At 45.7% G+C, this 16,414-nt stretch overlaps 1 protein-coding gene across 1 annotated transcript in view; it reads right to left on the bottom strand.

Annotated features, from left to right (window-relative positions):
• The window catches only part of SFI1 (SFI1 centrin binding protein), a 553,452-nt gene that overhangs the window by 344,818 nt on the left and 192,220 nt on the right, over positions 1-16,414 (bottom strand). Inside the window, exons 13-15 of the mRNA XM_078667725.1 lie at positions 9,028-9,094; positions 2,072-2,202; positions 1,615-1,696 (exon numbers count right to left, since the gene is read on the bottom strand). Coding sequence (XP_078523851.1) covers positions 1,615-1,696; positions 2,072-2,202; positions 9,028-9,094 — 280 coding nt within the window. The remainder of the gene's footprint in view (positions 1-1,614; positions 1,697-2,071; positions 2,203-9,027; positions 9,095-16,414) is intronic.

Below are 16,414 nucleotides of genomic sequence, written 5' to 3'. Positions count from 1 at the left end.
GTTGTGTTCCACAACTTTCCCTGTATACAATGCAAGATTGGAGAGGGATGCTGAATTGTGGGATGGGGGAAATCTTGGGGAAATCCTGGAGGTATTGCTATGCTTAGTTTAAAGGTATACTATCAACTACAGACATACGCATGTGCATTTTCAATTCTTTCTTTTTTTATTTCTTTTTTAACAACCGTGGTACACCCCAGAGCGTATTGCCCAATTTACACCTGAAAGTATAGTGAACTCTAAAAAAAAATGCAAGGCAGTAAATGCTGTCTTTTTACATATAGCTTGGAACAACTCTGTTGTGTTTTTATATTGGGGATACGCTTTTTCAATATTGGCAGAGATGTTAGAAATAGATGCAAGTCTCACACCAGAGGAGACCTTGCTGGCATTTACTGCAGATATACTTGGTGGGTTGTGCATGTTCACATCTATGGCAATGTTATTGGTCAAGAGGCAAGTTGTGATGTGTTGGGTGAGCCCTAGTGACCCTACTGATGAAGTATGGCTAAAGGATATGGAGTACTGCAATAAGATGATTGAAGAATATAGTAACTAGGTACACCCAAAGCAATGCAGAGAGCCTTTTGGGAACTAAACAGGGCTTACGCAAACCTAAAAGATCCAGATACACTCTCATAGGATTGAGTGGTGATGGACGATGTGGAGAGGGAAAGACTACCCTGGAGATTCTGCAAGTAAAGTATAAAGTGTTTAGGGAATTTATGTAATAATGATGGGATAGTGACAAAGTAGAATGCTGCATGGATCAAGATAAGATGGCACGGCATGACCTGTGCACATATTCTGGCTCTGCTTTCACAGAGACAAAATGGTACTATATAAACTGCTTCAGACATCCAGCCACTATTTCAAAAAAGCTTAAATGGCACTGCATTAACTGCACAATTCATGACTACACTACCTGCTGATGCAGACAGGATGAACTGCCCCATTTATACTGGAAATTATTCTTCATCACGGCAGGACGGCACTGTATGAAGTGCTTCAATCACGTTAGCAATGTCGCTCCATGCAGAGATGATTATAAAGCATTAACTGGTGACTTCATACAAAAACAAATCTCCATGCAGACAGGATAGCACCACCGCAACTGCTCCCTTCATGTTGCCTCTCCATGCAGGCAACACATGTCTGATGAGCAGCAACAACTCTCCAAGCACACAAGACAATACCGAATAAACAGGGCCATTCGTGCCAGCACTGCTTCTTCAAAACATGACAGGATGGTCCTACATGATCTGCTTCATATGGATAAGGGTTACTCTATATAAGTTGGGAACAGGAATGCATATGCATAAAAGTACGGCAGAGGTATTTGAACTTATTTGTACATGATGCCAAAGGTTCCACTGAAAAGACAAAGTCATTTAATGAACCGTTCCTAGAATGCGTAGGTGGACTTAACCCGAAGGGAACTCTTCAAAGCTCACAAATCACTAAACCGATGGCTGAGCTCTCCAGGAACAACAGAATTTAGTGCACACATTGATAAATATATATATGTGTGGAAAAAGTATTTTGCTGAATAGTGGAGATGAGTTTACATTGTACTCCGTGCAATAATTCTTGCAGGAAATTAAAAAGATTTACCATTCTTTGTGCCAGATGGTTTTCTCGCTGCTGTACCATCTCCTGCCACCAGAAACTGAAGGTCCGCGTTTGTATCAACCATCTGCAGGAACAAGACCATGTTGAAGGACACATACTAGAGCAAGAGAGCTACTAAAGCAGAAACATATGCCTTCACACTGTAAATACAAAAACATAAAACATCCTTTTTCTGGAAACTCATAAAGTGTCAATGCTGGCTTCTCCAGTGACATTGCTGTTCTTCACCTCACCAGCTGGGATTGTTCTAAGCCAGAGACCCATCAACACCACCCCCACTACCCAGATCCTGGTCTCTTCTGTTTCTCCAGTCCTCACCTAGACCCCTCTTACTAGTCTGGCTTCTAGGATAGGAAGACTCCCAAAGGCAAATTTGTTCTAACTAACCACTATATTTAACTGAAAACAAGCTGTCAACCGTAGCAAAATACAGTCTTACCTATGAAAATTATGTGCTCGCACTTGCATCTCTCTCCATTGCTGGTGTTGAAACCGGAATCTCTTCAAGGCCTGGAAGCATCGAGGCTTCCAAGTCTCCTCAAAATGATTATCTGCCTTGTGATATTGAATCTGAACAAAGGAGAGTCGGGAATTAGTCTTGGATCACTCATGAAATCCAACCCAACTACAACATTTAAGGACACAGCCAGCACCTCCATACAGACATGCCAAGAAGCAGGCAGTGATTGAAAGATGTTTCCCCAAACTAATAGGAAAGGAGTAATAAATGAATGTGCATTCATGAGCCACATAAGGTGGATCTTCCCAACCCCCATAGTGAGCTCAAAAAGCAGGGAATGCAACCAGCTGACCTCTGAGTTAGAGGTCACTGGACAGAGAGAACAGGAACAAACTACAGGTGAGCCTATTCCCTACATGAATGGACAACCATTTGAAAAATGATTCTCAATCTCTTCAGGGACTGGTGGTGCTCTACCAAAGTCACTTTGCAACCCTCAAATATTCCAGTGGGAGAGGTTTATTTCCTAAATGAAAAAGCATACCTGCAATACCTCAAATTCTGACTGTCCTTCAGAAAAACCGGGGACAGCCACAGATGCACCATCAATTTGAAGATGCCAGCTCAGCCTTGCCTCCTACACCTTCTTCAAAGGTCACAGATTCATTGTTACAAAGGAGGGGGAGTCATGTACCTCTCCCAGCCATCACTGAATTGGAGCACCTGGTTCGTGAGGAGTTAGACTTTGACCTTCTAGTTCCTGATGAGTTAGAATTTGACCTTCTTGATCCCTCTTTAGAACTCTTTTCTGTATGAGTGTATGTAAATGTGTATGTATACAGCACAAACCTAGCTAGTGGCAACAGGGTGGGGTAACATGCCAGTGGCCAAACTTTTATTTTGTAGTGGCTTTCAGGACATCTTTAATGAAAGCACAGTAAACTAGCAAGAAGTTAAGATTTGGTTATTATGCCCTGATAAATACCCATAGTCTGCTTACTTGCTCGATGGATAGGGTCATATCCATTTATGGTCATCTTGAAGAATCACGCATCTAGGCCCAGGTTAACACCAGATCGACCTACTTGGCACCACTAAGGCCACAGAATATACCAGCGGTATCCTCTATTACGGTCAATAAAGTTGTTAAATTACACATTTGTTCTTTCTGTCAAGGTTCAGAGGCCTTAAACTCTTTAAGCTTCAGTCCTTTAAGCCTATTGCCTTCTGTCACTTGACGCTGCTTTCGTTGAAGATTTCCCTCCTAGTCACTATCAGCTCCCTATACATGAGCATTCAGACTATGTCTGTCTATTCCCGAGGACTCATTCTTCTTACCCTAACCCCATCCCTAGCACCAGTTTCACTTGAATGAGTTTTCTTTTTAATGCCCCTCAGTCTCCTGCCCCTCCCCCCATTTCTCCTGCTCCTGGCTACTTCAACTGAGGAAAATATCTCAAAGAGTTGCCCTTTGTAACATAGTGCCCAGGGGCCGTATTATAGAGTGTGCCTCGGGGGAGCAATGGGCAGCTCTGCCCACTTTGCCCCCCAGGGCACTTTGGTGTACCGCTTGTGGAGCCCTTTCAGTAATACAGATAGTGCTGGCGCACCTGTAGCATCAGTGCTATTGATAGAGCAAGCTTCGCATTGCGACTTGCTCGAGTCATGAACCTCGCCTGTGTGTAATCAATTAATAAAATTTGTACGTCTTACTAATCTTTTATTTTATATTCGAACGAAGTAGAGGAAGCTTGCGTATGTGTATTTCTAATACAACTAATCCGTGTTCCTAAACATGGCCGCCGCTTGGAAAATTGCTTCTGCGCATGCGTCAGTCACACTCACGTGACCGGACGTAGTTATAAGTTTGGTGGGAAAGGGTGCGCATGCGTAATACACAGCTCTCGTGAATAACGTGGTGATGCTTTTGTGAATGTGTATATGTTGCTAACATTTAAACTGCACAGTATATTTTTATAATGATAAGTTTAAAGTACACAACCCATGATGTGTTTTTCATACCGTCATTTCTATGTTTTAATTTGTTTTCGCTTACTTTTCATGTATCCTCGACTCGGAGGGGTGCTGGGCAGGGGAGTCCATCTTGGAGGGTATTTCTGCGCAGAATCACTAGAAGCTGCCATGGCATTGAACTCAGGCCAAGGAAGGTTGATGCCAGAGCCACCCTGGGAAAGTGCACCTTCACCCAGCAGAAGCATCATGATTATGTTCTATTGTATCGAAATGTATTCTTTTCATTGTATTCTGTGCGACTTTCTCATGGGAACCCCAATCTCGCTAGGCGGTACCCAGAGATGCAAAGTAGGCCTCCAAATAGTCTGTTCTGATTGGTGTGTTACCCAAACCCTACCTTAGGACCAATCCAAATTGAGGGATTCTGACACTTTGCAACATTGGGGGGTGGTACACCGTCCCAAAACAGTATATCTACCCTGGGTTCACCTAGGGAAATTGTCCGACTTGTCTGGTTTAGCTGATCTGTCACTGACCCAACGCACTCAATAGGTGACTTGATACAGAGGAGCTGCGGAGCTCTCTGTCTGAAATTTGACCATAGACTCTGAAGGTTTTACTGAACCTTATGTGCTGGCGAAGCACTTTGCTGGGGAATTCGCTGACCCAATCGGGGTCCTGATCGATAGCTGCAGAGAGGGTGGAGCGCAGGCTTTGCTTCCGAACTGAACTGCGGGTGCTGGTCGTATCCTGGTGGTCCTGTCCTGATCCTAATCTGAGGGTTTCCTGTCCTGTCTTGGGTGTCCATTCTGCACCTGCTGTCCATTTGAGGGGTATCCTTCCTTGAGGGTTTCCTGTCCTTAACTGACCCGTGGCCAGGGTTTGGTTTCCACACCAGTCTAGGTAAATATCACTCTGAAAACTCTGAATCTTGCACCTTTCTGAATTTCTGTCTTTTTGCTTTAATAAAGACATACCTTTGCATATGTTAATTTTCCATGCTTTTCCGCAACCATTGAATCATAAAGTTATTTGCATTTATTTCATAACGTGTTCCTATGTTACCCTACCTGTTAGAAATTATATTTTGCATTGCAGTTTGTCATTTCCTGATATGGTCTAGAACATCCTTACTTAAACTGTCTAAAGAACTTTTGCCTTAAAGCATAGCGTGTCTCTCTTCATAGACTCTCCTATAGTTATATAAATGTCCCGAACTCCTGTCTCATATTTTTGAGATAATGCTAGAATACTAGTCCTAATCAAAGCCTATCCCATCTTTAGTGATTCATCTTAAACGTTCTAATTCCTGATCCTTCATTTTGAAGGTGTCCTGGTTCCATTAGCTTATACATGGTTGCACTGACTTATTTGCTATTCAGCTATGTACTTTCTGTTATTCTAATTATCGATTGCTTAATTACTGTGAATTTGATGATTTCTGAATTTTACTAAAATAGATAAAGACCTTAAAACTTCCAGTTGTCCGTGGTCATTTTACAAAGAGTACTGAATGTTATTTGTTGGGTTTGTATTTTGCTGCCTTACCTTTTACAGCTAGCTCCCTGATCCATTGTGGTCATAGGTACCCGCATCGGTGGATGGTAAGTCGGGTACTCTGAAGGATAACGAAAGGAAGTCCCAAATTATTGATAGCAGACCGTGAGGTCATCCGATCAATGTATATGGTCATTTGAAATATATGGGCCGGAGGTGGCGAAATTATTGGTCGGGTGACCCGCGCGCTCTATCACTATCATTATAGTGCGTTTCCTCATTTGAATGCAAATGAGGGACTTTATTTACCTTTGCGCCCGCACCCTATTATGGACTGACGCAGAGTCAAACATGCAACAACAAAAAGTGGCACAGTTTCAGGGAGTCTTGTAAAGGCTGCCTCTGGAGAGGAGTAAGGTGGTCCCACGGACCCCACCCAGACACTCACTGCAGTCACTCACTGCATCCATCTGCAAGGGGCTCTCTCTCCCTTTTGAATGTGAAGGCAGGTGCCATCTGCACTGTGAAACACGAAGCAGCTTTGAAGCAGTTGCTCCATATTTCACTTGAATGAGCTGCCCCCCGGGCAGCACTAGTTTTCGGTTGCGCTGAGGGTAGTGCATTCACCATAATAGGCCACACTTTCCCTGTTTACAATTGGCACACATGTTTAAGGTGAGCCTTGGCACAAACGGGGTCAGTGCGTCCTATGAGAATACAGGCCCATGTTTTCTGACCAAGTAGAAACATAGCTGTGCCTGAAATCCTAGTTGATTGTCAAGAACAACATTGTTTTCACGTGGTTAGAACCCCAGGGCCCTGGGTTGTGAAGACCAACTCAGATCTTTCGACACGGTTATCTACTTTTGACCCGTGATTCTGGATCAGCAGCAAGCAGAACAACAATGCCTTAACATATGCCTGCGCGACACTGGGCATGCAAATCTCTAAGGAGCAATCATAAAAGTGGATTACAGTCCACCACCAGATGACAAAGACACCCACAGACGGACAATGATAGAGAGTCTACGTCCTTACGTTGGATGCTACCAAGGCCTTCGACAGGGTGAACTGGTTGTACCTGTCGGAGGCCTTGAGGAAGTTCAACGTGGGGGAAAGATTCCGCAGAACTATAGATCTATTATATCATTGCCCATCTGCTTCACTTCTGATAAATGGTGGTTTGACTGAGCCATTCAATGTTACGAGAGGAACCAGACAGGGTTGTCCCCTGTCTCCCCTCCTTTTTGATATATATATATATCGAGCCATTTGCCCAAACTTTAAGAGATAATATACTCATAAATCCTTTTACTTTTGGTGGCTGGGTTAAAAAGGTGGCACTTTATGCTGATGACATTATGATTTTTACTACTAATGAAGACGAAGCCTACCCAGAGATAATAGACCTAGCCCTCAAATTTGGCAAAGTTTCAGGCTACGAGATTAATGCCGTAAAAACGGAGTCAATGACCTGGAACATTAATAGAACTAACAACAACGGGACATCTAAAACCCAAATTCGCTACCTGGGGATAAACATAATTAAGGATATTAACTTGATTGCCTCTTTAAACTTCAATAAAACAGCTGCAGAATGCAGGAAACTGATGAGAGACTGGTTACACCTCCCGCTTACAGTTCTGGGTAGGGTTAATCTGGTGAAGATGAGTATTTTACCGAAGGTTTCTTTTTTGTTTAACTCAATCCCACTTTTTTTCGATCCAAAAATAATTTCAAAGCTACAGAGCGCGATTACTAGCTTTATTTGGAATAGTAAGAGTCCTAGAATTTCGTGGAAGAAAATCAGACGTTGAAGGGAGATGGGAGGGTTGGCCGGTCCAGACCTTCAAATCTATGCATGGGCTTTTCAGCTCTCGCACACTCGCATGTTGCTTAAAGCTCCTACATCAACAGGGATGGGCCTTCTCTTCTCTGCACTTTTGGAATGTGAAAGTGTTGACCACAATGGTTTCATGTTTAAATTTGGAGACCCCAAATTTTTTAAGAAAATAAAATTGAAAGTTTTACAAGGCATCGCACATACTTGGTATAAAGTGAGGCAATCGACCAATATTGGCTACTACTCTGGCAAGGCTCCCATATGGAACTTGCCAGCTCCTCCTTCATGGACTATGGATGCACTTACTAATCCGTTAATAGAAGCCGGAATTTACAGGTGGGAAGATTTGTTTATGGACGGCTCACTGCTTCCTTGGAACTATTTAATTAATAAAGTAGGCCCTAGTTTCTCGAGATTTAAATTTATTCAGATCTCCAGCTGGTCACTGTCATATCAAGAGCTGCCAGCACGGATTAGTAAGTTCCCTATAGGTGGTTACAGCGACCTGGTAACATGTCTTCTAGACAGCCCAGTGGCAAATAAAGAAATCTCTTGTTGGTATAACAAAATTATTGATGAAATAGATGCTAACTTTCATTTACCAACATCATTATGGGCTGAACTAATGCCAGGCTTGGATGTGGAGGAGATCTGGATGGCTTCTTGCCTAACACTCTGGGACCTTGTCAAACCTGCGTGGCTTCGAAGGAACCACCTTTTCACAATACACAGGGCATACTACTCCCCGCAAAGGTTGACTAAGTTCTCATTAACGGGCCCAGTTTCATGTCCCAGATGTGGCTTAATCGCAGCATCTGACATCCATATGTTCTATGATTGTCCAAACTTAACCGGTTACTGGCAAGCCATTAGCAATAATTTATCACAAGCTTTGGGTGAACATATCTCTATAGACCTTGCCCTTGTCATTTTTGGCCTTAAAAGCAAAGCTCGTAATGCAGCAACCAACTTATTATTCTATGCCATTCTAGCGGCACGCAGGGAGATCTGTAGACACTGGAAAGATGCTCAACCACCGACAGTGTATGAATGGCAAACATCACTTCTTCGAATTTCCAAACTCGACTTAGCCAGAGTGGGAAATCCCAATAGTAGAGCTTTCTGGGGTATGCTCGGATAGTAATGACAAACCTGGGTTTTTTTCTTTCTTTTTCTTTCCCCAGGTCCAATGATTAATGCGCGCATTACTCATCCTTGCTACCACGGCCGAGACCCTTGGTGGTATGGGGGCCTCGATAACTCGGGTTCTATCTACTAAGGCACTGCCCTAAGTGAGTTAGGATTTGGCCCGTGTTCACTGTGCTGATGGGATCTGGTCTTCCACCCTAAAGAATTCTCCCACCAGCAACAGCTGAGACAGCACAAAACGCGACCATTTATCCTCTTTCTCTCCCTCTGTGGCGGTCTTTTGGTTTTGATAGATTGGAGCTATGCACGCAAATGAGGATAAAAAAAATAAAAAAACATGATAGAGAGTCTACAGCACAGTTCTAACCAGGGAGCTAACTTCATTGTTGTGTGACAAAGTGTACATTCATGTAAAATGAGGCATCCGCCTAATAGAGCTGCTTACTCCATTTCCATTACTGGCTCTCCTTACCTTTCTGTGCCGCCTCCAGTGGACATACTGCAGCCAGGTCCGGACAGAGTGACACAACAACACATTCCTGAAATTAAAAAGGCATGCTTTGGTGCAATGTCGCACTTGCACTCTTCTCCAAACAGGGCCTGTTCTTCATTATCACTCTTTGGATTGATTCAAATTCAGCAGCTGTTGCACTCTCTGAACAGCTACCCCACTCAAGTCTGTGTATAGAGCCACTCACTGCCTCTCCAGCCACCACACTGCCAATGTTCATATAGTACTGCTGACTCCATCTCCAGTCTTCACTTTATAAGTATTCATACTATACCACCCAAAGTCATCTGCAGCCATCACAATTTTCACTGCATCACATGAATCGCACTTTGAGTCTTCAGACAACAGCGATGTCTAAAAGTCCAAGTTGGATACCACCAGTCTTTTAAAGAGTAACTCACTACATATCTGAACCTTACTGGAAGCCTTCAAACACGATCGCACACGATTGCTCGGGAGCAATGGCCACAGTTCCTTTGGTGGAATCAGGATCTCAACAGGGGTCGGAGGAACTGGTGTCGGGGGGGCTCTGACTGGGACAGCCAGACCTTGCCTCATGTCACCCCGGGAACTGCGGATGGCCTCCTGGACGAATGATTCTTACATGTTCCGGTTTATATGCAGTAAGGGGGCGTAATCCTAGCTCTGGACTGGGTTAATAGGGATTGCAGAGATGGGCCTTGAAGAAGTAGTGGGAGGTTTGTTTCCATGTTTCCATGTTATGTGGGGTGGGCGATGCGATTGTTTAAAAGGGGGCCCTTCTGAGGTGGGGCGGCGCAGGGGGGTCTTGTATTGGAGGCTAGGCGCGGATCATGGGACGGTGGTATCGCTGACCGGCTTGCTTTGGTGTGGAGTCACCCCCTCGCCCTCACGCTAGCTGTGAGACTCTGGTAGCTACCAGAGAGTTCCCACTATTGGGACGGGGTTTGGATGGGTAACTATGGTTTAGCACCTGTTCTGGGGAGGGGAGGGATGAGGGACTGTTGGGGATTTTCTGGGCTCAGGGGAACTGTCAGTGTGCCTACTCAGGGAAGGGAGAGGTTGTTTTGTCGCAGACTCCGACATGGGGACCCGACTTGAGTTGAAATGCATCACCTGGAATGTGCGGGGGCTGAACTCCATGACAAAACGGTACAAGGTACATGCATATTTAGTGCGCAGAGGGATTCAGGTAGCCTTACTACAGGAGACCCATATTGATCAGGCTGAGGGGCGGGCGCTACAGCGTAGATGGAGGGGCCAACTGTTTTACACTACCTATTCTGCATATGCGCGGGGGACTCTGGTTTGGGTGAGGTCGGGAGTTCCCTTCCAACCTTTGACTACAGTGATTGCTCCGGAGGGGCGGTTTGTAGCAGTACAGGGGCGATTACATGGGAGAGATGTGGCACTGTGTAGTGTGTACGCCCCAAACGCAGAGCAGCCAGCTTTTTTCTCACGGCTGTCGGGGAAGCTGGCGTCTTTCCTGGCAGGCACGGTGTTTTTGGGGGGTGATTTCAATTCAATCACTGATGTGGATTTGGATCGATCACACCCTCCGCTGGCCCAATCTGCGGTTCATCGACTAGCGAAAGTGAGGCGGGAATGGCAGAACACCTGGGGCTTGGCGGACGCATCATCCTACGGATAGAGATTATTCGTTTTATTCAGTACCGCATGATTTGCATGTACGTCTTGACAGTATCTTGCGCTCACCGGAAGCTCAGGGGCTGACTTACCACAGCGAATATTTGGCAAGGACGATCTCGGATCACAATCCCTGTTTGATAGCGGCAAGTGATCCCCACATGGCGCTTGAACCCTTTGACATTGGAAGACCCAGTTTTTAGTGCTGAGGTCCGAGATGGTATAGAACATTATTTCACGAAGAACACGGGAACAGCATAGAGTAGGGCCCAGGAATGGGATGCGTTCAAAGCCGTAGTGAGAGGGGGTGTATCTCGTCCACATCGGGAGCTCGCAAGACGTTGCTGCAGGATATAGAACAGGGAGAGGATCATCTGCGCTGGGCAGAAAAGGCAAGCCATATAGATACGAAAGTTTTTAAGAAAAACAAGGGGGACCCAAAAGGTAGCTAAGGACCACGGGTATACGTTATTTCAAGAAACAAAGGTCCTGAGCAAATTCAAGGAATATAAACAAATGCAATATAGAACACAATAGTAACTATATAGTTCTCCTGTCCAGCCGGACCAGGGAATTATAGTAATAGGATAACACGATGAAAAATTGAATACAAAGCAACAATCATTGAAGGTAGGGCACAATCCTGTACCGTACTTGTGAATAGGACAGAGTGGTAAAGGAAAATAGAAAAGAGGAGTTTCACATGTATGTCCACTTATATAAGTCAGTTATATGAGTGGACATACATGTAACCATTGTTTATTATTGTGTATGATCTACTCTGGAGAACACTACCTGCACTGATATAAAAAGTGTCCAGGCTGCTCAGTTTCTTTGCCTGTGAAACTCCTCTTTTCTATTTTCCTTTACCACTCTGTCCTATTCACAAGTATCTCTCTGCGAGGGGCAAGAGCTCTGCTTCGGAGGTTTGGTAGTCTCTCTGGATTAAAAGTGAATTGGAATAAGACCTGCCTATTCCCATTGACCCCGGATGGTCGAGCACCCCCAGCTGCGGAGGGTTTGAGATGGGAACCCCATTTTCTGCCCTACCTGGGCACTCACATCTATCACACACAGCCTGACCTCCTGGAGGGCAATGTGGGCAGGGCGATAAAGGGTCTCCAGGGCAGTATGGAGTTTTGGAGCACCCTCCCCCTGTCAGTTGCCGGAAGGGTGGCGCTGTTGAAGATGGTGGCGCTCCCACGTTTGTTTTACTTTTTTCACACACTGCCTATATGGATTCCGACGTCATTCTTCCAGAGGCTTAGGGCCTTGACCACAGGTTTTATCTGGAGTTCGGGTAGACGCGAGTTGCGTTAAATACCCTGATGTGGCCTAGGGCGGAAGGGGGATTGGCGTTCCCCGATTTTGAATGGTACTATCTGGCGGCGCAGTTACAGTGGCTCACACAAGCGGTGGCTCGGGAGTTTAGAGGCCCCAAAGGACCACACGGCAGAGTAATTCCCCGACATGTATTATTATTTATAGTTCTCCAACAGAAGATCAGTCTTGATCAGCTTACTCTCGAAGAGTGCACTCTTCGCTTGTGTTGGAATAGGAGCCAGAAACGAGCGGGATGTTCCCACCCATATGCTCCGGAAATACCTCTGGGCATGTGCACAGCTCTTCCGCATGGGTGGAACTGGTCCGCACTGGTGGTTTGGGAAGACCTTGGGCTCCATATGGTGGGGGACTTGTATAGAGACGGAGCTCTGTTATCATTTCAGGAATTACAGAGCGTTTTTGAGCTACCGCGGGGAGACTATTTATTGCACGCCGCTCTAGTAGTGGGGATCCAGCGACAGTGGAAGATGGGGCTACTGGAACCTCCGACTTCACCGGGTTGCCAGTATGTCACCATGGCGGCGGGTATGTTTAAAATCATCACGTGCCACTATAAACGTCTGTGGCCGAACAGCTTCCACCCCTTGATGTTTTGAAAGACAAATGGGAGGTGGATATCGGGAAATCCATACCGGAGACGACGTGGCCTCAATTACTGAGACGGGCTTGGAAGGGTATGCGTAATGCCAGGTTTCAATTAGTACCGTTTTTTACATTACATAGGGCCTATTTGACGCCGGTCAAAATCCTACAGTATTTTGGGGGCTCCCAGTCACCATGTCCGAGTTGTAACACCGACGGAGCTGATTTCCATCATATGTTCTGGTCTTGTGCGGGGCTGGGATCCTACTGGGTAGAGGTGGTGACATGTTTGAATCGGGCGACAGGGCGAACGTTAGAGGCAGAGATGGGGACTTGTTTGTTGCTCTGGTTCCCACACACCCCCAGTACTAAGATTACTAGCAAGTTCTATGACTTAGGGCTAATTATGGCAAAGAGGGAGCTTACCATGCACTGGAAGTCAAAGACGGGACCTAATTATCAGAGATGGAGAGCAAGCTTTTTAAACTGGGCGGGTAGCGAAGGGACACTCCGCTTGCAACTGGCTAGGCGTACTGCTAATGATAAGGCATTGTAGGCGGCAAGAGCGTGGGGTGCGTTAGTGGCAGCACTCCAGACCCCCGCCATGGACACTGAGGAAGAGGAGGAAGATGTAGAGTCTGACCAAGGGGAGCGAGCGCAGACACCGTAATAATAGAAACTGCGGGGTGTGATGGTGTGCCGAATGGCTGAGTGGGGGAGGACTACCTAGCACATTACGGGCTTGGTGGGATTAGCGGACTAGACTGAGGACACGAGGGAATACATATTTTGGCAATGAAACCTTTTTCTTGTCTTTTCGTTTCTTCTTTTTTTTCCCTTTCTCTCCCTTTGTTTGACTGGATGGTCGACTGACCAATTGATAACCTTATTTCGATCTGGCTGAATGGGCACACTAGCGGGGGTGGGGGTAGCGAGGAGGGGGTGTTAGGATTGTTGGGGAAAGGGATGGTTATGGTAACCTTGATTGTTATGATAATATTTGATGAGCCATCTGCGTAATGGCGGTAAATGCACTGTTTATTTGGAAGGCTACGCGCAAAGAGAAAACTAATAAAATTCTTTTAATGTTTCAATCACAGTCTCCAGACGTATCACTACAAGTCTCATATAGCACTGCACACATACTGCCAGTATTCATACTTTACTGCTCACAGCATCTCTAACCTTCACCTTGTCAGTAGTCATAGAGCACCATGGGTGTCATCTCCAACCTGACTGCCGGTCTTCAGCACTGCTTTCTGCAACTCCAGACCTTACACTCGAAGTATCATGCATTCAAGGCACACTTTCAAGGCACCACAAAACACTGGCCCAGTATACCTCAACGATCGCATCAGCTTACACAAACCTTCCACACACCTCCACTCGCCTGGACTCCTTCTTGCACAAATCCAATGCATACAGAAAACCAGATCGGTGGTGAAGCCTTCTCCTACATGACTCCTTCAGCATGGAACAACCTGACGCAACACAAGTGCCTCCTCCTCACTTCTTGAATTCCAGAAGAAGCTGAAGACCGGGCCGTTCAAGTAATCCCACTAAGCCCTAGGTGTGGCTAGACTCATAACATAGCATAAAATAACATAACACAACACTTGTGACATCTATTTACCTCATTGCTAGCATGTATGTAGTGCTATCCACTCCATTTCCAGCTTTTAAAATGACAGTATTGATACAACACAGCCCAATTGCATCTCCAGCCATCACACTGCCAGTCTTAATGAGGAGCGTTTTGCTGCATCCGAACCCACATGAAACCAGGTTTCATACATCACTGCCCTCATACATTTCCAATCAATTCTTCGCCCATGCTCACTGTACCAAACGTATGGCATGTTCACCCCTAACACTGTCAGTATTCATACAAAACAGTCCCACTGCAGTACTGGTCATGCTCTCCCAGCCTGGCTCTGCCAATGCTCAAACAGCACAGTCCTTCATATGGCACTACATCACCACCACTCGCACTGCCAACTCTTTATATATTAAGAAATGCACCATTTAGCATTAGCGGTCAAAATGAGAGTATCCATAAATCACTACACATTGCATCTCCATCCCTCACAATGCCACCCTTTACACAGCTCTGCTGCTCTAGGTCTACAATGCCAGTCTTCATAGATCATTGTACAACTATACATTCAGCCCTCAAATGGCGGGTATTCACGCACCGCTGCACAGTGCATTTGCAACCCTTTCACTGGCAGTTTACCCACACCAGTTCACTGGCTCCGAAGTCCTCACCCTGCTGGTGTTCATACAGCACTGCTTTCTGCATATCTAGCCCTCATATCAACTCTGAAATTCAGTACTTCACTGTATATCAGGCCCTCACACCTATAAACTGTATATCCAGTAGGGGTGGGCAGAATTTGCGTAATTGCGTTAAGCAAATCTCTGCGAAACGGTAAAAAAATCTCTGCGAAAACACGCAGAAATTCCACGAACAAGCGGAATAGCTTGTTTGCGATGCTTTTTTCCTGTTCGCAATCACGGTTTGCGTGCTCGGGGGGAAATATTTCTCGAACACGCATTTTGAGAACGCGAACAAGCAAACAAGTCGGGGAACGCAGAATTTTGGGCAATTTCGCATTCTCCGCAGAATGCGAAATTACCCAAATTCCGCAAGCGGAACGGAATTTACCGCCCAGGCCTAATCTCCAGCCCTCACACTGCCAAATCTTCAACTAGCAGTGAAAACTGCATCTCGAACTCTCACAATAACCCTGCATCACCAGCCCTCACACTGCCAACAGCATGCCCAATCACCAAACCAATTATCTTTATATGCTCCCAACTGCCTCACAAGGTCACACACTGCAAGTCTTCAAACTTCCCTACTCATTATCTCCAGCCCTCAGAGTACCCACAATGTGCCAAACCACTACACTGCTGGTTCAAACCCTCCTAGCTGCCTTTGAAACCCCCACTCTGCCTGTCCTTCAAACACTAACTGCACCTTTAACCCTCGCACTGCTGATCTGTATGAAGCAATGCTTCCTCCATCTCCAACCCTCATTCCACTAATATCCGTTCAGTACTGAACACTATATCTTCATCCACTCCGTGTATCACAGCCCAAATGCATATTACTCCTTCGAACTGCCTTCGCACAACAGTATACACCACATCTCCATCCCTCACAATGCCACACAGCACTGCTGCTCAATGTCTACAATGCTAGTCTTCATAGATCATTGTACAACTATATAGCCAGCCCTCAAATGGCAGGTATTCACGCACAACTGACCAGTGCATTTGCAACCCTTTCACTGTCAGTTTACCCACACCAGTTCACTGGCTTCGATGTACTCACCCTGCTGGTGTTCATACAGCACTGCTTTCTGCAGATCTAGCCCTTATATCAAGTCTTAAATTCAGTACTTCACTGTATACCGGGCCCTCACAACCATTAACTGTATGTCCAGCCCTCACACTGCCAAATCTTCAACTAGGAGTGCTAACTGCATCTCAAACTCTCACAATAACAGCCTCCTCAAGCATCCCCATCACCAGCCCTCACACTGCCAACAGCATGCCCAATCCCCCAAACCAGTGATCTTTATATGCTCCAAAATGCCTCACAAGTCTTCAAGCTTCTCTACTCACTATCTCCAGGCCTCACAGTACCCATACTGTGCCCATCCACAACACTGCTGGTTTCATACCCTCCTAGCTGCCTTTCAAACCCTCACACTGCCAGACCTTCAAACACTAACTGCACCTGCAACCCTCGCACTGCTGATCAATATGAAGCACTGCTCCCGCCATC

This window comes from Lissotriton helveticus, chromosome 11, assembly GCF_964261635.1.
Source record: "Lissotriton helveticus chromosome 11, aLisHel1.1, whole genome shotgun sequence".
Taxonomy (NCBI): domain Eukaryota; kingdom Metazoa; phylum Chordata; class Amphibia; order Caudata; family Salamandridae; genus Lissotriton; species Lissotriton helveticus.
This window is presented reverse-complemented; position numbering and strand designations above follow the sequence as displayed.